Genomic DNA, 23,579 nt, shown 5'->3' with positions numbered 1-23,579 from the left:
AGCTTCTCGTGTTCACCCCGAACACCCAACTTAATTTTATCAATAATAATTCATTCCACTAAAGAATTATTATTGAACTACCGCACCAATCCCAAATTACATTTTGGGCTCCTTCTTATCATGAGTGTGTTAATCTCCCTATGTTTAAGATGTCGGATGTCCACTAATTAATTGAGTTACTGACAACTCACTTTAATTAATATCTTAGTCCAAGAGTAGTACCACTCAACCTTATTGTCGTGTCGGACTAAGTCCACCTGCAAGGTTTAACATGACAATCCTTATGAGCTCCTCTTGGGGACATTATCAACCTAGATTACTATGACACAATTTCCTTCTATAATCAACAACACACACTATAAGTAATATCATTTCCCAACTTATCGGGCCTATTGATTTATCGAGTTAAATCTCACCCTTTGATAAGTTAAAGAAATAAATACTAAATGTATGTGCTTGTTATTATATTAGGATTAAGAGCACACACTTCCATAATAACTAAGGTCTTGTTCTTTTATTAAGTTAGTATAAAAAGAACTTACCTTAAATGGTCCTGCTCAATACACTCAGAGTGTACTAGTATAATTTATCAGTCAAGATAACTAATACCTAATTACACTATGATTATTCCAATGGTTTGTTCATTTCCATCTCAGTCGTGAGCTACTGTTTATAATTTATAAGGAATTGATAACATGATCTTCTGTGTGTGACACCACACATCATGTATCTACAATATAAATTAATCGAACAACTACACTTAACTTATAAATGTAGATATTTGACCAATATGATTCTTATTTCTAAGTAAATGTTTATACAAAAAGCTAGGCTTTTAGTATACATTCCAACAGGCAAAACGCAAGGAATCGTCGGAGAGCACAACACGCAGGAGCACAGGGGTCGTCGGAAATGCAGCAAGTAAAGCGTGAAGAAGGCGGCGACGTAGTGGGCTCATATACCCTGAGCTCGGCCAACTAGAGTCGTTCGATCTAGGTCACAGAAACCTAGGTCAAGATCTCGCCGTTGAATTTAAATCGCCAAACATCGCAATCAATGCCTGTCACGACAAGCGTACGGTGGATGCGGGTGTGACACATAGCATGCTACCACGGGTCGGCAATTAAGGCAGACATGGGAACATGTTCTACCTTAATGAGAAGGGATTTACATGCTTCCCAAGAAATCAAGGTGACGTCAGCCTAGCCCGTAGTCGCCCAAGACAGCCCGAGGAAAAAGTTCTACAAGTGCAAGCCTTTGTCCGCTCGATCGGATCTAGTGAGCGTGCTGATGATCGAGCGACAAGCTTCAAACGGTCGATCGGCGAGGATCCGCCCCATCCTGATCGGAGTCCATACAAGGATGAAGGTCGATCAGGAGGGAATCTGCACACACTGGTTCAGTCAGTCAGACTACAACCTCCTTCGATTAGACTTGAAGGGGAGGCTTGTGATGCGGTGATGATAAGGGGTCCACCCCGCTACCACGATGGAGGTCAATGGAGGTCAAAGTCAAGACGATCAATGGACGGATGGTCTTGGCCGGTTGGGCAAGGCACATTCCGACCGGGGGTTGAGCACCAACCTATTAGGATGTATACTAAAAGTCTAACTTTTTGTATGAACATTTATATTTTGAAATGAGAATCACTCTGGTCAAATGTTGCATGTTAATGCAGTTGTCCATTTAATTTATATTGTAGATAACATAGTGTGTGGTGCCACACAGAAAATCATGTTATCAGTTCCTTATAAATTATAAATAGTAGCTCACAACCAAGATGGATTGGGGTAAACCATTGGAATGGTTGTAGTGTAATTTGGTATTAGTTTATCTTGACTATAAAATTATACTAGTACACTATGTGTGTATTGAGCAAGACCATTTGAGGTTGTTTCTTTTTATACTGACTGCATAAAAAAATAAAACATTTGTTATTATGGATGTGCATACTCTTAATCCAGATATAATAACAAACACATATACTTAGTATTTATTTATTTAATTTATCAAAGGGTGAGATTTATTCAGTTAAATCAATAGGCTCGATAAGTTGGAAAATAATATTATTTATATGGTGTATTGTTGATTATAAAAGGAAACTGTATCCTAGTAATTTAGGTTGATGATGTCCCCTTGAGGATCTCATAAAGATTATCATGTAAACCCTGCAGGTGGACTTAGTCCGACATGATAATAAGGTTGAGTGGTACTACTCTTGGAGCTAGATGTTAATTAAGTGAGTTATCAGTAACTCATTTAATTAACGGACATACGATATCTTAAACACAGGGAGACTAACGCACTCATGATAAGTAGGAGCCCATATTGTAATATGGGATCGGTGCGGTAGTTCAATAATAACTCTTTAATGGTACGAGTTATTATTGATGAACTTGAGTTAGGTGTTCGGGTCGAACACAGAAAGCTCAAGTCCATCAGGAGGCTAAAACCAATTCCTCCTCTCGGTCCCTGTTGTAGCCTCTATAAAGCCTCACATTCACCCGTTTTGGTTTTGCTTCCTACCCAAGAAAGGGGTCGGCCACATCCTTGCTTGGTGCCCAATAGGGGTGTAAATGAGCCAAGCATCTCGTGAGCTATTCGAAGCTCGATTCGATAAAAGCTTGTTTGAGCTCGTTTAATGAGTTAAGATAAACAAACCAAGCTTAAGCTTTACAATATTCAGCTCGTGAACATGTTCGTTAAGCTCATAAATCAATTTTTAAATAAAAAATAATAGTTTTGATATTGAATTTATAGATTTTACACTCTACTTACGAAAAACATAGACAAATATATTAAATTTATTTATTAGAATAAAATTATAAATTTTAACCAGAATATTATACTTTTTTTAAAATATATAATTTAGTTTTTAATGAATATTTAAATTTATAATTTATATTTATTAAGCTCATTTAGGCTCAATAAAAGCTCGAATAAGCTTGTGAGCCATGAATATATTCGTTAAATAAAGCTCGAGCTCGAGCTCAACTCGATTATAAACGAGCCAAACTCAAACATCCAAGAGTTCGGCTCGGCTCGGCTCGATTACACCCCTAGTGCCCAAGCAAGGGGTCGGTCAAGTCTTGCTTCCTACCCAAGAAAGGGGTCGACCAAGCCTTGCTTGGTGCCCAAGCAAGGGGTCGGCCAAACCAAAAGAAAAGAAAAAAAAAATTGCTCAACAGAATTAGAGATTTTTTTTAAAAAAAATTACGTTTATTCTTTCTTAGAAATTTTCTAAAAAGAATTGTATTAATTCTTTCCTAAGAAATTTTTCTAAAAAGAATTATGTTAATTCTTTCCTAGAGATTTTCTTAGAAATTTTCTAAAAAAAATTATACTAATTCTTTCTTAAGAAATTTTTCTAAAAAGAATTATGTTAATTCTTTTTTAAAGATTTTTTTCTAAATAAAAATCTATTACTTTTTCTCTTTTTTTATCTGGCGCAAAGGGTTATAAAAGGAGAGGAGGTTCGGCCACAATCAACAATTCAATTAAGAATTGATAAGTTTTTCTTCACAACTAAAAACCCTCTCCTTTCCTTTAAGGTCGACGCCCCATTTTTTCTTTTCTTTCCTATAGGGTCGGCACCCCACTTCTTTTCTTCTTCCCTTTTCTTCCCTCTAGGGTCGGCACCCCATCTTCTCTTGGTGGTCGGAGCTTAGAGGAAAAGAAAACGAAGAGACGAAGCACCTTGGTGGCCGGCGGTTTGGAGGAGAAGAAGGAGGAGGAGGTGTTCCTTTATTTGCATCTTTTGGTGGTAGGCGGTTTGGAAACAAAAGGGGTTCAGGTGTTTTTATTTTGGTAGATCGTCGCTCACACGATCTAAAAAGAGGAGAGGAATACGGTAGAAGATCAAGAGGTCGTTGTCTACAAAGAAAGGTACAACTAGTTATTTTCCTGCAGCACAACTAGTTTTGTTTTTTTTTTGTATGGATCCTGAAATACCAATACAATAGGCTAGCGATTTCGTGTTTTCATTTTTGTGCTTCGATTTTGTGTTTCGATCTTGTGCTTTGATTGAGGTCTCTGTAGTTAAACCTAATGTTACTGTGGAAGTTTAAATATTCAATTTCTTTAAAAGTTTTTATCTAGGAAGTGGTGGATGATCCCATAACCAAGAAAGCCTAGTGCCTCGCCAACGATCTAGAAGCTAATCCTTGAAATAAATATCTAATCAACTTCTGTAATATGGTTTAACTTCTGAAGAACACAAGGGTTGAACTTGGGTAAAAATGTTAAATTTCGTTTCCAATCCAAGTTTAACTTTGAAGAACGAACTTGGAGTAAAAATGTTAAGTTTCGTTTCCAATCCAAGTTTAACTTCTAAAGAGCACATGGGTTGCTAGGAAGAGTTTTGTGCTTGTACAAATTTTTGTACAGAGGGAATAGAACGGTATTCCGAGTAGCACCCAACACAACCCACCATCTTCGACACTGAGTAATCAAACCAACGCTCAAGGGATGCGTAGAAGCCGAGCCGAGCGGCCATCCCACTCGGTCGAGCCACGGGTGACACGGACCGAGGACTTTCAGCCGAGCGGCTCAATCGCTCGGCGTGACAGTGTGCTTCCAGCCGAGCGGCCATCCCGCTCGGCTCGGTAACAGGCGATGCTTGGACAGCGGACTATCAGCCGAGCGACTATCCCACTCGGTGTGGCAGCAGACGCAAGATGTCAGAATCCTGGCCGAGCGACCATTCCGTACGACCAGGCAACAGGCACAGCAAGGTATTCTTTGACATCCTTTTGGGAGCTAGTGCCGCTGACAGACGACATAATCAGATAGAGGATCATACGGCGGAAATTTCCACTGTCACTTCAGAGATATGTTCGACCCGTTAAAGTACTGTGTCAGAGACACTTTACTGACATGTCTCTTTATGGAAAGCTTGGGATAACGTGCCCGTTTTAAGAAGCGTGCACACACGCTACGGGTGCCCTATATAAAAGGGAGTCCAGGCATCGACGGAGATATGCTTTTCTCGCGATTTCTACTGTTGCACTACAGTTCCCTTTGTTTCTTGCTTTGCTGGAGACTAACTTGAGCATTGGAAGGTCATCGCTAGGGACCCTTTCCCTGACTCGATATTGACGTTGCTTGTATTGCAAACGAGAATGAAATCTACCAGAGGTCAATGAAAGTGCCACATCCTTAATATCCGTTTCTTCAATTTTTTTGACAGGATCAATAAGGATGCCTCACGTGGAATGGTTTCTAAATTTTATTTAAGTTTGTAGAATTTGTATCATTCTATTTTCTGGATTAACTGGATTGAAGGATTAGATATCTGAATAAAAAAATTAAGTTTGGGAGTTGACTATCAGTGATAGGTAAGTCTTATTTTGTTTCTATCCACTTAGTCAAATCCAATTTGGTGCACGTCATCGACCCCTAGTCGAATCTATTGCCAATACTTCAGAGATGACACGCAAAAAAAATTAAAAACCCAAAAAAAAAAAATCACCAATCTAACTCGACCCGAATCGGTCCGGTTCGAGATTAGGAGAATGGACCGCTCGGCTGAATCCAATCCGGTGCACGTCTACTCCGTGTCTCCCACCGAATCAAACCTCGACCGAACCGGACCACACTCGAGAGATGATACGTCACATCCAATTGACCGGTTCATCTCGCCCAAGCAATCAATCATTTATCTGCATCATCAATTCGCTGACCAGGATGCAATCGTAGCCGTTGGTCGTCTCGATCGCTTCGCGATTCGCGGTCTGAGGAGCTTCCTTCGCAGGTTCGCACTGGTCTCCCGATCCTTTATTGGTAAAAGAGGTGATCCATTCCTCCGCATTCGGCCAATTGTAGCCATCGCCTCCGTCCTCCTCAGATCCGCGTCTCCTCCTCCTCCCCCTCTTCTTCTCTTCTCTCCCTCTTCTTCCGTCGTCTTCTTCTTAGCTCGCTGGAAAGTTGGGATCCTTAGGGGTGGTTCGTAAGGCAGGCGATAAAGGCGAGAACTTTCGCAGCGGAGAAATATGTCGTACTCTTCGTCGTCGGGGTCTGAGGAGGACGAGGGCGTCGACGCCTACCGCAAGGGAGGGTACCATGCTGTCAGGGTCGGCGATCAATTCGCCGGTGGGCGGTACATCGCCCAGCGGAAGCTCGGATGGGGTCACTTCTCCACCGTCTGGCTCGCCTATGACACCCGATCCGAGGTACCATCCCTTAACGATTGTGCCGTACGGGAAGATCTCGCCTTTGACGCCCGATCTCTGTGTGAATAGTCGCAAAATATTGAAATTTTCAGGCAATTGTCGAGGTTTTATATCTGATTTCGCCCATTCGCTTGTCTCTTGTCTAATTGACTTTTGACTCGGACTTAATTACTCGATCAGCTGTTCAATTTACGAATTATTGCAACGGCAAATCTCTGTTTCGTCTCTCTTTGATTCGCTCCAGCGCTTTTCTGCAATCGATGTTGTACGAATTAATAATTGCAGTTCAATAATGGTCAAAGGAATTTATTCCTGATCGTGCTTCATTCATTTTCTGCAATTTCCTCGTTTGGTTTAATTACCTGATATTTTTAACGGGGACCTTTTATTTCCTTTAGCATCCACATCTCCCTACTCGTGTGGCGTGAAGACTGATCTGTTGTTTGCATCATCTGTTTACGTCTCTACGAACTTTTCCTCATTTTAAAGTCTGGATACTTGTATGTCAACTCTACTACCTGTGACTAGGTCCCTATCTGATCATCTTGCATTCCTTTTTCTATTTTTGAATTTGATCCCCTAGTTTATGGTGCACTATTACAGTATGTTATTTTGTTTCCCTTTTGCCTTTTTTAATGTTCCAAAATCTAAATTCTGTCTACTTGCCTTTGGTTGCATTATTTAATAATGTTCATCTCTTTGTTCTGCAGATTTTTGTTGCTCTCAAAATCCAAAAAAGTGCACCAGAGTTTGCTCAAGCTGCTCTTCATGAGATTGAGCTTCTTTCAGCAATTGCAGAAGGAGATGCCTCGAATTCTAAGTGCATAATTCGACTGATTGACAACTTTAAGCATTCTGGGCCAAACGGACAGCATCTCTGCCTGGTAATTGAGTTCCTTGGTGATAGCCTACTTCGACTCGTGAAGTACAACCGCTACAAAAGCATTGGGCTAGACAGGGTGAAATACATATGCAAATCTATCTTGGTGGGTCTTGATTATTTGCACCGGGAATTAGGCATGATTCACACGGATTTGAAGCTGGAGAATGTTCTTCTGGTCTCCACCATTGATCCTGCAAAAGACCCAGTTAGGTCTGGATTTACGCCAATCCTAGAGCGACCAGAGGGTAACCTAAATGGGGGAGTAGTGGTCAATTTGATTGAAAAGAGGCTAAAGGAGAGGGCAAAGCAGGCAAGGGCAAAAATCTCTGAGAGAAGAGCATCAGCTGCAGGTCTTGTACTGAATGAAAGGAGCTTGGATGGGATTGATCTTAGATGCAAGATTGTAGATTTTGGGAATGCTTGTTGGTCAAACAACAAGTTAACTGATGATATACAGACTAGACAATATCGGTCACCAGAGGTAATTCTTGGTGCTGTATATGATTGTTCTGCGGACATGTGGTCATTTGCTTGCATGGCTTATGAGCTTGCTACTGGGGATATGCTATTTACTCCGAAAGGTGGCCAAGGGTATAGTGAAGATGAGGTATAACTCTTCCCTCTATGTAAACATGGGCATATAATTATTGAACATTAAGACAAGTAAAAAGTACTTTTGAGAGAATTTAGAAAGTTCGATTAAGAAAAGCTTATATATGCTTAGGTGAGAAGCAATACTTACATATCTGTGGATTCACTAGGATAAACTGATAAATGTTTGTTACCAGTGAAAGTCACAGTTTAGCATAAGGATGCCTGTTGATAGTTTTGTTTTTATCTCTTTTGTGAAAAAAAAAAATTGAATGTCAATTATATCTATCTTGGACAAGTTGATTTGAGTGTCTTTAGTGTCTCTGAAACCAAGCTAATGTAAATTATATATGACACAGAATAGCTTTCTGTGTCATATGTCTTTTGTTTTGTCAATTTGATCATCTATGATCTAAGATCTGTCATTATAGTAAAATCCTTAATAGGTTGAAGACAGATTTAAAAAAAATATATTTCTAGGGATTATTAGAAGACTTCTTAAATTTATTTAACCATTGCTCCTTGGACATATCTAACTTTTAGTGACAATTTTCGTATCAACTTCTTGTTCCAAGTGTGATGGCTAGCATTTTTTGCTGTTTGTTAGCTTGCATTAGTTCTGTCACCAGCTAAATCAGCATCTCCTGTTGCTTAGCTTTGAATAAGTAATGAATTTGAAAACGTCTAAATAAGATACATGCTGAAATACCAAACTGCAATTTTCTTTCTTAGGAAACAAGTTCCTATTCTGTTATGATTTTAGTTTCCAGCAAATGACTTGGGCCTCATTGCAGGATCACTTGGCTTTGATGATGGAGCTCCTTGGAAAGATACCCAAAAAGGTAAGACTACGTGTTTCAACTCTATTAATTTTCATATCATCTAACCCCTTTTATCTGCTCAGATTGCTACAGCAGGATCCCGGTCGAAGGACTACTTCGACAGACATGGAGATCTCAAGAGGATCCGACGACTCAAATTCTGGCCACTTGACAAACTCCTGGTTGAGAAATACAAATTTCCGGAGAATGATGCTCGTGAATTCGCAGAGTTTCTTAGTCCTCTACTTGATTTTGGTCCTGAGAAGCGGCCAACAGCGTCGCAGTGTCTGCAACATCCATGGCTTCAGGTTAAAGATGCAAAACCTGGTGTCGAAAATAATGAAACCAATGCGAAGAAGCTGGAGATCGGCATGAGCAAGCTCAAAGTTCAGGTGAAATGAAGAGCTTTTCGTACATGGCACACCCAAAGGATTCTTTTCGCTGGATGTCATTACTTTGATCAAAATTGGATCACTATCATAACACTGGAGAAAGCAGCTTCATCACGGTGAACATGGAGCTAACAACATACTATATATGTTTTTGTGCAAAATATTTTTGTTCTTATGTTTTTTTGTATCTGATCATTTTGCTAGTTGGTGAATGAGGGGGAGGGAGTAAGTTTCTTCACATGGATTCATACTGGCCTCAACCAAAAGTTATCGACATTGACTAAGCTTCTATGATCTTATTGGTCAGGGTTCATTTTTGTGTGGACATCATCATTAATTTGTGTATTATTTTCTATTATCTGAGGAATTCCATTAATTTATTTACTTACTAGTCGATGTAAAGATATTTACTATTGGATTTGGATTCAAACTTCCACGCAATTTCTTTCCTAACCATGGTATCTAACCTCATTGAAAAGACTCATAAAATGAGTCGTAAGACGTTTACGGAGTTTAGTAGAGTGGTGATTTATGAAATTTAAACAATTTGAATGCGTATACTTTTTTTTCACTAACATTATTATGTGTTTCTAAACTAATTAAAAATAAAAATAATAAATATACAACAACAATTTAAGTGGTTTTAATAAGTACAACAATTTAACAATTTGAATGCGTATAAATTTTTTTTACTAACATTATTATGTGTTTCTAAACTAATTAAAAATAAAAATAATAAATATAAAACAACAATTTAAGTGGTTTTAATAAGTACACCAATTTAACAATTTCAATGCGTATAATTTTTTTTTACTAACATTATTATGTGTTTCTAAACTAATTAAAAATAAAAATAATAAATATAAAACAACAATTTAAGTGTAAATTAATAAGTACAACAATTAAGTGTCTTTACCCTTGCCTTATTTGATGATAAAGTGTGAAGTTGTCTTTTAGATCCTTTCAGTTACATTCAAAAAAACAGAGATGAAATCATGATGAGAACTTATTCAACTTTAATTTAGGATCCTTTGTAGACAAAGGGCATAAGATAATCTGTACAGTATATGTATTCGTTAAAAATCAAATCATTCCATATAGACGTATAAATGAATCAAACTGTTCATGAACTATTTGAAAATCGATTTAATAAAAGTTTGTTTGAGTTCGTTTAATAAGGCTCGTTAAAATAAACAAACGAAGCACACGCTTCACAATACTGAACTCGTTAACTCGTGAGCATATTCGTTATTAAGTTCATGAATTAACTTTTAAATAAAAGAATAATAATTTTGATATTAAATTTATAGATTTTACACTCTATTTATGAAAAATATAGACAAATATATTAAATTTATTTATTAGAATAAAATTATAAATTTTAATAAAAATATTATAAATTTTTATAAAAATATTACAATTTTATCTAAATAAATAATTTAATTTTTAATAAATATTTAAATTTATAATTTATATTTATTAAACTCGTTTAGGTTTGATAAAAGTTCGAATAAGTTCGTGAAGCATGAATATATTCGATAAATAAAATTCAAGTTCGACTTAATTATAAACGAGTCAAATTTAAATATTATAATTAAGTCAAATTCAAATATTCAAGAGTTCTATTCAACTCAACTAAATTACATTACTAATTCCATAAATTCTGTCCAAATATCAACTCAACTTAACTATATCGCAAATACTAACTCGACTTCACACATTTTTACTTGTCTTATCCATCCTTATCTCTCAACCCATTTGTGTCTAATACGATCAAATATTTACTCAGACATAGTTTGAAAATGGAAACAAGATGTCGAAAATTTTATTCCATAAAAATATTTTATTAATATTTGCCATGGAAAAAGTCATTTTTATGAATTTATTTAAAGAAAAATGGCTGCCACGTGTCCTAAGGACGGTGCGGATCTAGCGAATCAGAGGAGATCGAACGTGGATCGTCATCCCCATGAGATAGAACAAACGGCTGCAGCTTCGCCACGTGTAGACCCAAAAACCATGGCGGGAGTCATGGACGCGTGGCGAACCGGCGAGAGTGCCACGCGTCGAGGAAACCCATGGCGGCGGATTCGGTCGGTTGGAGGGCCCGCAAGTCTTTTCGAAGTGGATAAGGTTTCAAATCTACGGAAGGGAGGTGGGGACCGCCTGGGACCCACGAGTAGGACTATACACACTGGCTGTCGTCCGATGACTCGGCCATATTTTGACAGATTTATTAATTAGATAATTAAGTCTACATATTTCATAGTTGGGATGCGACTGGGAGACCAGATCAGCTGCCTGTGCTGGGCCGCTTTAGCCTTCGTGATGTTCATCATCAGGACACGTGCCGTACCCGCAGGCTACTGGATATACGACTGGCCGGTGATATCCAGATCGCGGTCGCCCGTCGACGGCGGCGGCCTGTGCTTCGGTGGAGCATCAGGCTGCGCGGGGCCGTCGGCGGACTGAGTTGCACTGGCCAGCGGCGCCCCCGGCGGTCTTTGATCGGTGCCGTAAAGTCCGCCGCCGTAGGCCTCGCGAGTCACCGGCTCCATGGCAGAGATTTGCCGCGGATCGGCCGGCGTCGTCGGTCGAGCTCGCCGTCCCTCAGGTGCAGCCTCGGTATCCTTGGCCAGTGGACGTCCCCGGTCATCCATGATTTGCCTCGAACAGGAATCTGATTGATCGGGAGGTCTGCACATAATGATATAAATAAGGTGGAAATACAAATATTTGAGAGCTGATTATTAATTATATATAATATTGATTTGCATGCATGCAGTTGTAGAGAATGGAAGCAAAGGCCACGTAGCTGCTTCGTTGCAACGTGGAGGCAATAAAATGAAGATCATAGAAAATTGGAAAAGAATTGCTCTTGGAAAAAATAAATCCTTGAAAGATCATAAAATTTTATGACGGTTAAAAAGTAAATCAACGAGTGCCGGATCTTGGAGCTCCCAGCGAGGATCGAACTCGCGACCTTTCGCTTACGAAGCGAACGCACTACCACTATGCTATGGAAGCTTTCGATACAAGGGTCTGCAGGAATCTAATCAAACCATAATTTAACTAAACATGTTACTTTTTTACCAACTTAAAAATATGGGAGAAAACAGACCGTTTTTGTTTGAAAAAAAAAAAAGTCTCAAAGGGAATCTTTCAAAATTACTTTGTTTTTTCTTCAAAAATATCTTTTATTTTTTTTCCAGGGTCGCCAATTAAGCCTATTTACTCTGATGGATAGAAATGATTTTCTCAAAATGGAGCCCGAGCTCTGATTACTTGTATAGAAATTAGAAATGAAAGGATTCGAAACTTCCTTTCCTCATAGAATGGAAGAGGTTTAGGAAGATGAGGTTGTCTTGGAATAAGATGTATCGAGGTTTTCTTGAAATGCATCGCTTAGTCACTTGTATCGTCGATCATCCAGAAGTTTTCATCGACTGTGGCCTGTGGGCACATTCAATATGTTCTATTTTGCACACCATCTACTTTATCAAACATGATTGGAAATAATTTTGTTCCATTGAATGATCTCAATGACAGGATCAAAGAAATGAAACGACCAAAAACGTAAAAGAATGAAACAATGGACAGAAGAATGACTTCAGAAATCAACCCACATAAATCCTTCAGCAGAAAAGCTAGAGTACAAAAAGTTGAGTGGCTGGAAAAAATTTAGTCACCACGACAGATTTTCATCTGGAGGACCGTCTTCCTCGGCTGATGCATCAAGCTTAATATTTGGGAATTCACCTGGTGGCTTTTGTTGAGGTTGAATCGATAACAATTGGGTGGAATCACCGACTACATCTGCCCATCCATAATGAGGCATGGCCCTAGTAAAAGAGAGGAAGAAAAGAAATTAGAGATCATAGAAAAAGGTAGTAGGAATATATAAGCAATGAGGAACTATCTCACTCGTAGTGGGTTTCTTCATCCACAACTATATCCCAGCTTTCTCCTGTAGTGCTTCTTCCGTACTTGTGTACTTTCCTGAACAAAGGCAATGTAAGAAATTTCATTCGAATTGCTTCAGAAAGCAGAAGCAAACTTGGGGATTGAACCATGTAGATAAATGTAGGTAAAGAAGATTACAGCTATTATTTAGTAGTTGTTAGAATGAAGAACAATCAAAATTTGATTACATACTAATTTAGAGGAAAATGTTGAGTTATCAAGTTAGATTTGTTTTAACATTATTGTTTTTGTAGCCGAAAAGATCCACATGACTTAGCAAATGAATGAAATGAAATAAACTGCAAACCTTACCCATTTCCAAAATGTTCTTCCCCCCAAGTTCTTGACCAGCCTACAAAATGAAATAAATGATTATGTAGATATGTTATTAGATGATATCAGGCATACAAGAAACAAACATACAAAGAAAAAGGATCTCTATTAATAAATTCTACAAAATGATTAATCCAATAGCAGATAGGAATGTGAGGCAAAATCTAACTATATAAAAAAAAAACAGCCCGGTGCACGAAGCTCCCACCATGCGGGGTCCGGGGAAGGATCCATTGTACGCAGCCTTATCCTGTTTTTTGCAAGAGACTGGAAATTCAAACCCATGACCTTTTGGTCACATGGCAACAACTTTACCGTTGCACCAAGGCTCTCCTTCTGAGGCAAAATCTAACTGCTTTAAAAAAAAATTCCCATGTCAATTATATTAGTGCCAAAAGAGTAGTGCAGAAAGGATCTGAGCCGAAAGGACCAGCAACAACTATTATTCTAGAGATCTGCCTTTAATGTTATTAAATAAACCTCAAATAATCTCTACCAAATTACTCTTATTTTTATCATTATATATATATACATCTTAATCACTCGTGTTGAATATTACATGAGATATGATTAAAGACCTTTTAAATATATAATATAGTATCTGTTATTATTTTTGTTATTACATGAGATAGTATTTTTGACATTTAAATTAAACAGTCGCTTAAGCTAATAATTCATATAAAAGCTTCAAATAAGGCGTACAAGTTATCTATCATCTCAAATTTTATTTCTAGGTAGAATCAATTTTCATTAATATTGAATGCTGCATCTACTGAACAAGACCCAGAAGAATAATGAAATTATAACTTACGTTCACCAGCAGATGCACGCCATGTTTCACCTTGCCGAGCACCTAACCCTGCGAAAAATTTCTCCTCCCACTTATCCCCCCATTTGGTACCCATCTGTGTCTCTGCCCATTTGTCAGTCCTATTAATAATTAAGCATATAGTAAGCAGTTTTGAATACTGACTATTAGAAGCAAGATCACTTTAGCAACCAATTGCCATCCAGAAACATTAATGCAAAATCTTAATATGGAGCATCAACAGATCAATCTAGAGTACATTCTCCTTTTCATCAAGAGACCAAACAGATGATAAATGACAAACTTTTGGATGTATGATCTAACAAATAAAATCAACAAGACCAGTAATTTCTAGAAAAATAAGTTCAAATAGAATAAATAGCTTATATTAACAGCATTAACATAACAATTAACAAGTCCAACTCCTATTATTTGGTGTTAATAGGAGAAATTATCATTGCAACAAGCAGACATAACTTATAAAAAAGAGAGTGCAAGTAGATAATGCTAATCTAACCATTTAAGTACAAATCCTCTCCCATCAAAATGTTCTCCCCACTTTTCCCACCAAGATTGTTCATTTAGCCTTCCATATTTATGAGCTCCTTTTTCTGTCCAGCCTTTTGCATCATATTTTTCCCACCTAAAATAATGTTAATATGCATCAGGTTAACTACTTAAAATAACAGAAAATGCTAAGTAGGAACAAAAAGTAAAACATCACAAACAATCAATACACTTCTCACCATTTTTCATACCATCCAGCATTTTCTGTGCCTGATTTTGCTTGCTTTTGTGCGCTTCTCTCTATCCTTGCAATACTACTAGAAAACAAACTCTAAGTTCTTCATTGCTTTATATTCCAGATAACACATCTCATACTTGGAAGCTTTTGTAAGAAAAACAAGAAAAAAAAGGTGCAGAAAGTTCTGTTTTTAATATTCTTTAAAATATCACATGGTTTTCCAAAAAAACAATAATTTGTATATTCTATCTTAACAAAAGATTCAGAGAACAATATGCATTGACAGAATTGTGCTTATAGGCTAAGAACAAACCATTTACAGCTCCAAAGCCTCTCAAACTTGTACGCAGCGTAGCTATCAATTTAAAGTACACTTCTTTTCATTTATAGCACATTCTATTTGTGTCTAAGGGCCCATTAAGTAGTGAATGCTTTATTGATTATTAAAAAAAATAGTAAATGATTAAATAACATGAAAACATATGTACATAGACCTCACAGTATGCTATATGCTTAAAGATACTAGTGTTTGTATGTTTTATGTATTATGGTATTACTACAATAAAATCATTTTTTTTTCCTCACCAGGAATTCTACAACAATACTACTTCCCACTGTTTTTTTCCTCACCAGGAATTCTATGATTTACTTCTCTTCTAATCCAAAGTTTCATGGATGGTTGCATTGAATGTTATTAGTTAGAAAGTGTATGAGCTAGAACCATGTTCGCACATCTACAACATTGTGCTTGTAAATAAGCCAAAAATTAATTTAATAATGAAACATAACTTTTATTGAAATATGTTATGAAGAAAGACCTGATTACCTCCACTCATCCTGATAAAGAACTTCTTTCCATGTTTCCCACCAGGAATCTCCTTCATCATTTTCTCCAGATTTCTCTGCACCTATAAAATGTGATAGCAAAAAAATAAAATTAAAAAACATATCAACAAGGACATGAAATCACCAAACATAGATTAAGTTAAATAATTGAAACAAATAAGAATATAAACACATCTTATTTTTAACCCCATGAACAGATTGAAAATATTAATTTCAGAGACATACTATTATGCATATGAAATTAGACTATTTATCTGAATTAAATGTCATCTTAAATGGATCATGTTGTATGAACATATATACTAGAAAATGCATATTTAATAGGAGATAAAATCATAATCTTATCAATATTATCATTCAGAACACCACATCATAATACATTGTACCTGACAAATATTTGATGCATTTGAATGAAGCATTTTGAAATACTTTGTCGCAAATATAAATTTGATAGCGTTGTAACACAAATAGTCAAATACAAAATTCTCTCAACAGACATTGTCCACAAGTATCTAATAAATGTGAACAAAACAATTTTGAAGTTTTTGAGTTGGATACTCGCTAATCATATTCTTGTTTTTCCAATTTTCAACTACACGCTATAATATTCTCCTACCATAAAAAATAACTGATTCCAGGATCATTGATTCATAACATCACAGAGAAGCCCTTAGTTCTGATGCTAAGTTAAGAGAAGATAGATACTTGCAGAGAATAGCAAAAACTATAAGATCAATCTGTCCTTAAGACCAAGCTGAACAATTTGATGTTACAAAACAGCAGCAGCTCACTTCCAGTTGCATGAACAATTTCCATTAGCAACAAAGTTTATTTTCACTTACTAGAAAAAGTATTTAGTCTTTAAATTAAGAAGAAAAGAAGATACGGCAGCCAAAAAATATTCTTTTACCTAGCTCTTTATATCCACTCCAATCACTCTTCTCCCACCACTGCCAAAGAACCAAAAAAGCAAGTAAATCCATTTTGTCAAAGTTGCAAGAAGTTGATATAGGCTTCGAAGATATTTGCAGAACTAATAATAAAACGATTTCTACATGGCAAGTGCCTGATTTTACATGTAAATATGATCTTACTTGCCAAAGGATAAAACTTTTAAGTTGAACATCAGCATTTTAAAAAGAGAAAATAAGGACAGATTTAAAAAAAATCTAGTCAGATGAAATTACAATAAACCAAACAGATTGAGAAAATTGCAGACACAAAGTGCAATCAGCATTCATGATTAATTTTATAAAAGCATTGTGGTATTCAAACTTTTAGATTGTCTTAGATTCATATAAAAAATCTCTGCCTCTTTCTAATAGCAACCATCTAAAAAATTGATTTAGAATAATAGGTCTGCTATATTTATCTCTCCAATCAGAGACGAACTGAACTTTCCCCTTAATTCTGCCTTCATGACAAATTTCTCACAATTCCTTTCCCTTCAATCCTTGGAAAAGAATAATAACCAGGAAAAAACAAGTAACCCAGTTCACAGTTAGGTAGTAGCATCTTCTAGCTAGGCTATCTTCATATTCTAATATTTTCAGTTCCACCAAAATCTCACGGACTAAAATAAGTGTATACAACAAATATTTTTATAAGAGGAACATTCAATCTGGTACAGTAACCAAAATACATTTGGACAACAGCAAACTTGGTCATTAGCAGAACATCTAAACAGTAATGAGTTATATTTTTTCCTTATTTTTATTTACTTTATGGCATGAGCTTTATTATTTTGAAAAAGGAAAAACAATAATTTTTGTATTATAATAAAATACACCATAACACTAACAATTTACCAATAGTTGATGATAAATGAATCCCATAAAAAAATATGATCACAGAACGTACATAGAAAAAATAAATTATTTTCGATTTATTGAAATATGTAGGGTATATAACATACATAGAAAAAAAAAATTACCGTTTCTTTCCATACTGATTTTCCATCATGTGATTTACCTCCCATCTTAGCCCATCTACACCTAAATCCCTTTTCACCTAGCTCTTCACCACTTTCCCGATACCATGTGCTCCCATCTTCATTTTGGCCAGACTCGCTAACCTTTTCATCAAGTAAGTTGATGCCCCATTCTTTCTCACTAGCAATACCAGTATCTGTATGGAAGATGTCAAAGAAACAAATCAATTTACTTGAACTAATGTAGACCACAACAGTAAAATCATTTCAAATAGACATAATCAGTTGAAAAGAAGACAATGCTGATAACTGATGCAAAAATGGCCAATGTTGTAACAACTTAACAAAGGACGATATTTGGCACTACGGTAACTTTTGGCACTAGAAAAAACCTCTTTGTGGTGGAGTATCACGAGATTCAGGAGGAGAATTCTTAGGGCTGCAACGAGAAGAGAAGTCGTGCTTAGAAAGCCTTTTCGAGCTGCAATAAGAGATTCAATAGGTCCAATAAAACTTAGTGAAGAAGTATTACTTGTAGTTAACAAAGATTAATATTGCACACTTGATAACTAACATCTTCAATAGTATAAAAACTCTGCACAACAATGTGGCACGATATTTCCATGCAAACCATGGTTCAAGATTTATTTTCAGAATTTAATCAAGAATACCTCAAGGAAAAAATTACTAGATAACAACTCAAGTAGTGAAGATGTACGTTCATAAGGACGATGATGATGATGATGAACTCCAAAAGTGGGTATTTAATATGAGTACTACCTATGAGCACAAAACATATCGATTATTTTAATAAAATACATTGCATGGCACCAACATATCTTAGATTCTTGGAAAATTATTTTAAAGATTTTATTGTAGCCTTCATTGAAAGTGGAATGCCAGTAGAGAAAGACACCAGAGGCAGTATACTGTATGGTTCCCTTGCAACATCTTGAAAAATCATCCTCAATTTCTTGAATAATATGATGACTTAAAGTGCAATTTTAATAAAAATTTCAAATGTTGGGCTTTCCCAAGATTTAGCCAAGTTCTCAAAGCGCACCAGCATGCATCAGGAATAAAAGACTTGTGATTATGCACGAAGTAGTAGGAAATTCACAAGGTTCACACACTATAGAGGTATTTGTAGTCAACTTGTGACTTACATAAGAAAAACCTGAAAAATGGTTTTAGACCTATCATTTTTTACATTTTTTTTATTTTAAATACAAAGCATTATTACATTAACACAGTCATCACATATGGATGATAAAAATGAGATTTGAAATAAAAATGCAGTAACAAACTCATTTACCAGAGAGCCTTTAGTTTCCATTAACACAATAGTTAAACTATGTAGACGAATTAGTTTTGCACACTCTTAATGAATCATTTTTTCCTGCTGGACTTCATCCCCCTATATTTTACTTGAATAAACCTAAATCTTATCTGCAATGGCTCTAGAAAAACCAAGAAGATAAATTTTGGTCGGCATAGTAAACAAAAATCATTATTCAAGGTAGCATCTCGAGGATATCAGAGAAGAATTTAACCATATTATACAAGTAAACCTACATAATTTATTGAATGAGTAGAAATGCCTATAGTTCCCTAGGAATATACATAAACCTTCAAGATACGAAAGCGGAACAGACTGGAATCCCAAGAACAAGAAATTCGCCCTTTAAATACATACTGATAAACCATACACGAAGACGCTAAACCCACACCGAGTCTGGCGCATTTTGTAGATATGGATCCAAGAATAGACAGAAGAAAAAAGAGATATAAACAGAAATCACAGGATAACCCACACCGAGTCTCAGAATGTATCCAGGACCTAGTTTCATTTGAGCAAGAATCTTGGACCAATGTTAACCTACCGGAAGAAACCAAGCGTGAACAGAACTTAGATTCCCAATCAAGGGAGAAAATACGTACCGGGAGGAGGAGAAGGGGAGAGAAGGTAAGGCCTCCGCCCGAGTTCTCCGAGCAACCCCGCCGGCATTTTTCTTCCGCTCGATCCGCCATTCCTCCGCTTTCTCCGTCGGGCTGCAGCAGCGCAACCTTCCGGCCGCTCCTCTTTGGGTCCGATCGCAGGAAGGCGGCAAAGGGAGCGGCAGAGGCGGCCAGGGGCGAGCCCTACCGACACGGAGTTGGAAGGAAGGCGCAGCGAACCTACTCGAGCTCGCGGCCATCTCCCTCTCTCTTTATCCTTCTCCCACACGCACTTTTAAGAAGACGGAGTTTAAGTAAACAGGATGAAGGAATACAATTTATTTTTTTAGAAAGTAAACAGTGGAAAATTTCCACGATGGAAATAAACAGAGGCTTAGACGCCCATTTATAAGGGCCGTGTCGAAAATCATTTTAGATAAGATACAAATTCAAAAAATACAAAAAATTCTTAAGCACATTAAAATAAATAAAAAAATAAAAAAATATCTTTAATCCCCTCTAAGTAGCATTTTGTCCCCTTATATTTTTTAAAAAATATTTAATCCTCTTTAACTAAAATCAAATGTGAAAATAAATTATAAAAATAATCATGTCATTGTCTTTTTAATGATCTTCAGAATAAAAAATTATTTTAAATTTATTAATAATTTAATTTATTAATAATTTACGTCCACTCCTATTACTTTTGTTGATATCTAATTCTAAATAATTCAATACCCTAATTAATATTTCTATTTATATGTGATATGGTGATGAGGGGTCAATTCAGTGGAGGGGCATTGCCACAGTGAAGGTCAAAGGTCAGAGTCAGGGCGGTCAACGCCCTTGTACCATCGACAGGTCGAGCGGCCCACTCGTCCGACCGGGATAGAGAAGATCCAGCCCAACATCATCATAGCTCGGCCACATACCGAGCTTCTGACGTTTAGAGAAGTGTCTGGAGAGCACACACTGAGCGGCCAACCCCGCTCAGATGTACCTTGGAACCAGCCCAGCGGAGCCACGACCGAGCAGACTACATTCAAAGCAGAGCTCGGTGGGTAGTTGGTCGAGCGGCCATCCTGCTCGACCCGAGAACGATAGTGTCCGGACGACTGATGGTTGGCCGAACGATTCACCCGCTCGGCCCAGTAACGAACAAGAGAAGGATCTGTGATATCCTTCTGGGAGCCTGTGTCACCGACAGACGGCGTGGTCGGTGGCATGGTCAGGTAGTAGATCGTATGATGGAAGCTTCCACTGTCACGTTACAGATATGCTCGAGTCGTTAAGGTATATTGTCATGAACACTTTCTTGACATATCTTTTCAGGGGAAGCTTTGAGAAACGTGCACACCTCGAAGAGCGTGCACGCTCACTCCCGGAGCCATATATAAAGGGCCCCAAGCTTCAACGGAGGTCTCTCCAATTCGAAGTTCACGCATGGTCAACAGGAGCGCCACGCCCCCCAATATCCATTACCTCGACTCTCGGACAGGATCAATATGTATGACTGTTAATTTACTAATTAAAATCAATAAATTTGGACGGAGTCTCTAATAATATATAAAGATTAATATTTAATTATATAAATAAAAAATTAAGTAGTTTAAAATATATATTTTCGTTGCCCTAACTCTGCACAGTCTTTGAATATAATGTATAATAATTATTTTCTTCATTTCCCCATAAATTTAAAATTTTAGATTCGTCACTGTCCATAATTATATAAAGTTCCGTGAAAATAGGTAAAAGTGTAATTTTTTTCTTACGCGAAGGTAAATTTTCTTTATCTTCTTCGAGTTCTTTTTGTTTTATCATGCATGCATACGAGACTCACATCTCAGTTAATTACAGACTTAACCGTCAAAGAGGTAACATCAACAATATCAATTTATTCTTTTATATATATTTTTTCCCGTATGTACATCAACTATCTAACTAATTAATAATTAAAGAGCTGACCTTAAAGAATGTAATTATTTTTCACTTCAATTTAATATATATTTTTTCTCTTAATATCAAAAATTATAAAGACCAATATAATTATCTTTTATAAATTTTTTTACATTTAATTTTAGTTTAAGAAGGATTAAGTGTTATTTTTAAATAAGGGGTAAAATATTGATAGAAAATAAAGGGGATTAAAGGTATTTTTTTCTTAAAAAATACAATAAAATTTGATTAGTTAGTTAATCTAACAAATTTTTATTTAATAAATACTAAGTATCCATATATTTTACATTTGTAGTCTGCCAAATAGTTGTTAATTATTATTTTAAAAAGTTATTAATTAATTTCTATCATCAGTTTTAGTTAATTTATATCAAAAGTTGTTAAAAAGTCTGCAAATGTTGCATTTATCTTTTTTACAAATATAATTTCATCTCTAAGCTTCTCTTTTTATCTAAGGTACTTGTGTTTTTATCTTTTATTTGTTATTTTTCTATTTTCATGTATTTATCTTGGTTTATTTTGGACTCTCCAAATATATAAGTTTATACTAATTGAATTTTACAAATAAATATTTCGCTATAATGAATAATTTTTTAAGAAAAATCATAGTTTATCATTACTGATGCGGTGATTAAGCGGGGCCCCATCCTATCGCCGCGTGAAGGTCAAAATCAAGATGGTCAACGAATGACGACCGGGGTGGTCGATTGGGCGAGTTACACGCTGATCGGGAGGTTGAGCACCGACCCATCATCTTGGGCACAGGAAGTAATCAGACTAATGCTCAAGGGACGTGTAGAAGCCGAGCCAAGTGGCTATTCCGTTTGACACGACGACAGATGACATGGACAGAGGACTTTCAGCCGAGTGGCTCTCCCGCTCGATGCAACAGTGGAATTTCAATCGAGCGGTTGTCCCGCTCAGCATGGCAGCAGATAACACAAGGATATCAGAATTCTGGCCGAGCGACCATTTCGCTCGACCAAGCAACAGACACAGCGGGATATCTTTCGACATTCTTTTGGGAGCTAGTGTCGCTGATAGGTAGCATGGTCAAACCGAGGATCGTATGACGAAAGCTTCCACTGTCACTTCAGAGATATGCTCGGCCCGTTAAGGTACTGTGTTAGGGGCATTTTACTAACATGTCTCTTCAGGAAAAGCTTGGGATAACGTGCCCGCTTTAAGAAGCGTGCACACACGCTACAGAAGCCCTATATAAAGGGGGGTCCAGGCATGAGCGGATGTATGCTTTTCTCACGATTTCTACTGTTGCGCTATAGTTCTCATTGCTTCTTCATGCTTAGCCGGAGACTGACTTGAGCGTCGGAGGGTCATCGCCAGGAACCCCTTCTCTAGCTCGGCACTAACGCTGCTTGTGTTACAAGCAGGAGCGAAGTCCACCAAAGGTCAGCAAGAGCGTCACGTCTTCAACATTCGTCTCCCCGACTTTCAAACAGGATTATATTTGGCGTCATTTGTGACAACGTCACCTGAATCTGAGCCGAGAAGATGGAAGACACTAGACGACTTACCACCGTGACACTCACTCAAGAGGAGCTAGAGATGCTCGTGCAAGCACGGGCAGCAAAAATGATGGAGCAACAACAACAACAATCGATAGTCGATCGACCAGCATCGCAACCTGCAACCTCGGTGGCCGATAGGCGAGCAGGGCAAGAAGACCAAGCGGAGCAACTCTCCTTATGAGGGTAAAATCAAAGGTCGACCGACACCCAAGGGGACGTCAATCCCCTTCCATCGGGCTCTATTTCAAACCCCCTCGGAGATAGCCCAAGCGCATTAGGAGCGGGGATCATCTTCCAACGAGGCACCCGTTCGGGGCACACGGAAAGGAAAAGCGGCGCCCCGAAGCACAGCGCCCCCCAAACATATCAACGGGTAATTCTCAGAGGAGATCTTACAAGACCCTCTACCTTGACACTACACCCCGTTGGCGATCAGGGTGTACAACAAGACGACCGACCCAGATGATCATCTGGATCGGTTCGACAGTGAGGTTACGCTGCACCAATATACGGATGGAGTAAAATGCAGAGTCTTTCTCATGACTCTCTCCGGATCGGCGCAGCGCTGGTTTAAAAGACTGTCGGACGGCTCGATACGAAGTTTCAAAGACTTCTGAGCCGCCTTCCAACACCACTTCGCCAGCAGCCGACTCTACCAGAAGACAAGCTTCAAC

The 23,579-nt window shown here is 37.5% G+C and overlaps 2 protein-coding genes and 1 non-coding gene across 5 annotated transcripts; 1 reads left to right on the top strand and 2 right to left on the bottom strand.

Annotated features, from left to right (window-relative positions):
* Positions 1-5,791: 5,791 nt before the first annotated feature.
* On the top strand, positions 5,792-9,248 carry LOC121996791 (SRSF protein kinase 1-like). 2 transcript variants are annotated; one of them, XR_006116154.1, is made up of 5 exons: positions 5,792-6,170; positions 6,881-7,660; positions 8,439-8,486; positions 8,549-8,973; positions 9,062-9,248. XR_006116154.1 is itself a non-coding variant. In XM_042550908.1 (4 exons), the coding sequence occupies exons 1-4, from the start codon at positions 5,991-5,993 to the stop codon at positions 8,864-8,866; spliced, it is 1,326 nt and encodes a 441-aa protein (XP_042406842.1). In that variant the 5' UTR covers positions 5,792-5,990; the 3' UTR covers positions 8,867-9,248. The 2 variants fall into 2 exon arrangements, 1 of the variants encoding a protein (XP_042406842.1); XM_042550908.1 differs by having other exon boundaries at positions 8,549-9,248.
* Positions 9,249-11,812: 2,564 nt separating this feature from the next.
* On the bottom strand, positions 11,813-11,884 carry TRNAT-CGU. Its single transcript has one exon. It is a non-coding gene; the product is annotated as a tRNA-Thr (tRNA).
* Positions 11,885-12,352: 468 nt separating this feature from the next.
* On the bottom strand, positions 12,353-19,732 carry LOC121996790 (protein RNA-directed DNA methylation 3-like). 2 transcript variants are annotated; one of them, XM_042550906.1, is made up of 11 exons: positions 19,424-19,732; positions 17,875-17,963; positions 17,486-17,679; positions 16,463-16,502; positions 15,533-15,614; positions 14,708-14,785; positions 14,479-14,604; positions 13,965-14,083; positions 13,133-13,172; positions 12,782-12,856; positions 12,353-12,699 (listed from the first exon to the last, which is right to left on the bottom strand). In XM_042550906.1, the coding sequence occupies exons 1-11, from the start codon at positions 19,678-19,680 to the stop codon at positions 12,543-12,545; spliced, it is 1,257 nt and encodes a 418-aa protein (XP_042406840.1). In that variant the 5' UTR covers positions 19,681-19,732; the 3' UTR covers positions 12,353-12,542. The 2 variants fall into 2 exon arrangements, with proteins under 2 accessions (XP_042406840.1, XP_042406841.1); XM_042550907.1 differs by having other exon boundaries at positions 14,708-14,782.
* Between the last annotated feature and the right edge of the window lie 3,847 nt (positions 19,733-23,579).

Source organism: Zingiber officinale, chromosome 6A (assembly GCF_018446385.1).
Source record: "Zingiber officinale cultivar Zhangliang chromosome 6A, Zo_v1.1, whole genome shotgun sequence".
In the NCBI taxonomy this organism is placed as follows: domain Eukaryota; kingdom Viridiplantae; phylum Streptophyta; class Magnoliopsida; order Zingiberales; family Zingiberaceae; genus Zingiber; species Zingiber officinale.
Note: the sequence above shows the minus strand (reverse complement) of the source record. Positions and strands in the feature narration are given on the sequence as shown.

What these genes read in the sequence shown, in the direction of transcription:
- LOC121996790 (XM_042550906.1), bottom strand. Translation starts at nt 19,680, where the DNA reads ATGGCCGCGAGCTCGAGTAGGTTCGCTGCGCCTTCCTTCCAACTCCGT. An exon ending in GCTGGATGGTATGAAAAATG is followed by an intron (nt 14,605 to 14,707) that starts GTGAGAAGTGTA and finishes ACATTATTTTAG; the next exon opens with GTGGGAAAAATATGATGCAA. An exon ending in GATGAAGAAACCCACTACGA is followed by an intron (nt 12,700 to 12,781) that starts GTGAGATAGTTC and finishes CTCTTTTACTAG; the next exon opens with GGCCATGCCTCATTATGGAT.
- LOC121996791 (XM_042550908.1), top strand. Translation starts at nt 5,991, where the DNA reads ATGTCGTACTCTTCGTCGTCGGGGTCTGAGGAGGACGAGGGCGTCGAC. An exon ending in CCTATGACACCCGATCCGAG is followed by an intron (nt 6,171 to 6,880) that starts GTACCATCCCTT and finishes TTTGTTCTGCAG; the next exon opens with ATTTTTGTTGCTCTCAAAAT. An exon ending in AAGGGTATAGTGAAGATGAG is followed by an intron (nt 7,661 to 8,438) that starts GTATAACTCTTC and finishes GCCTCATTGCAG; the next exon opens with GATCACTTGGCTTTGATGAT.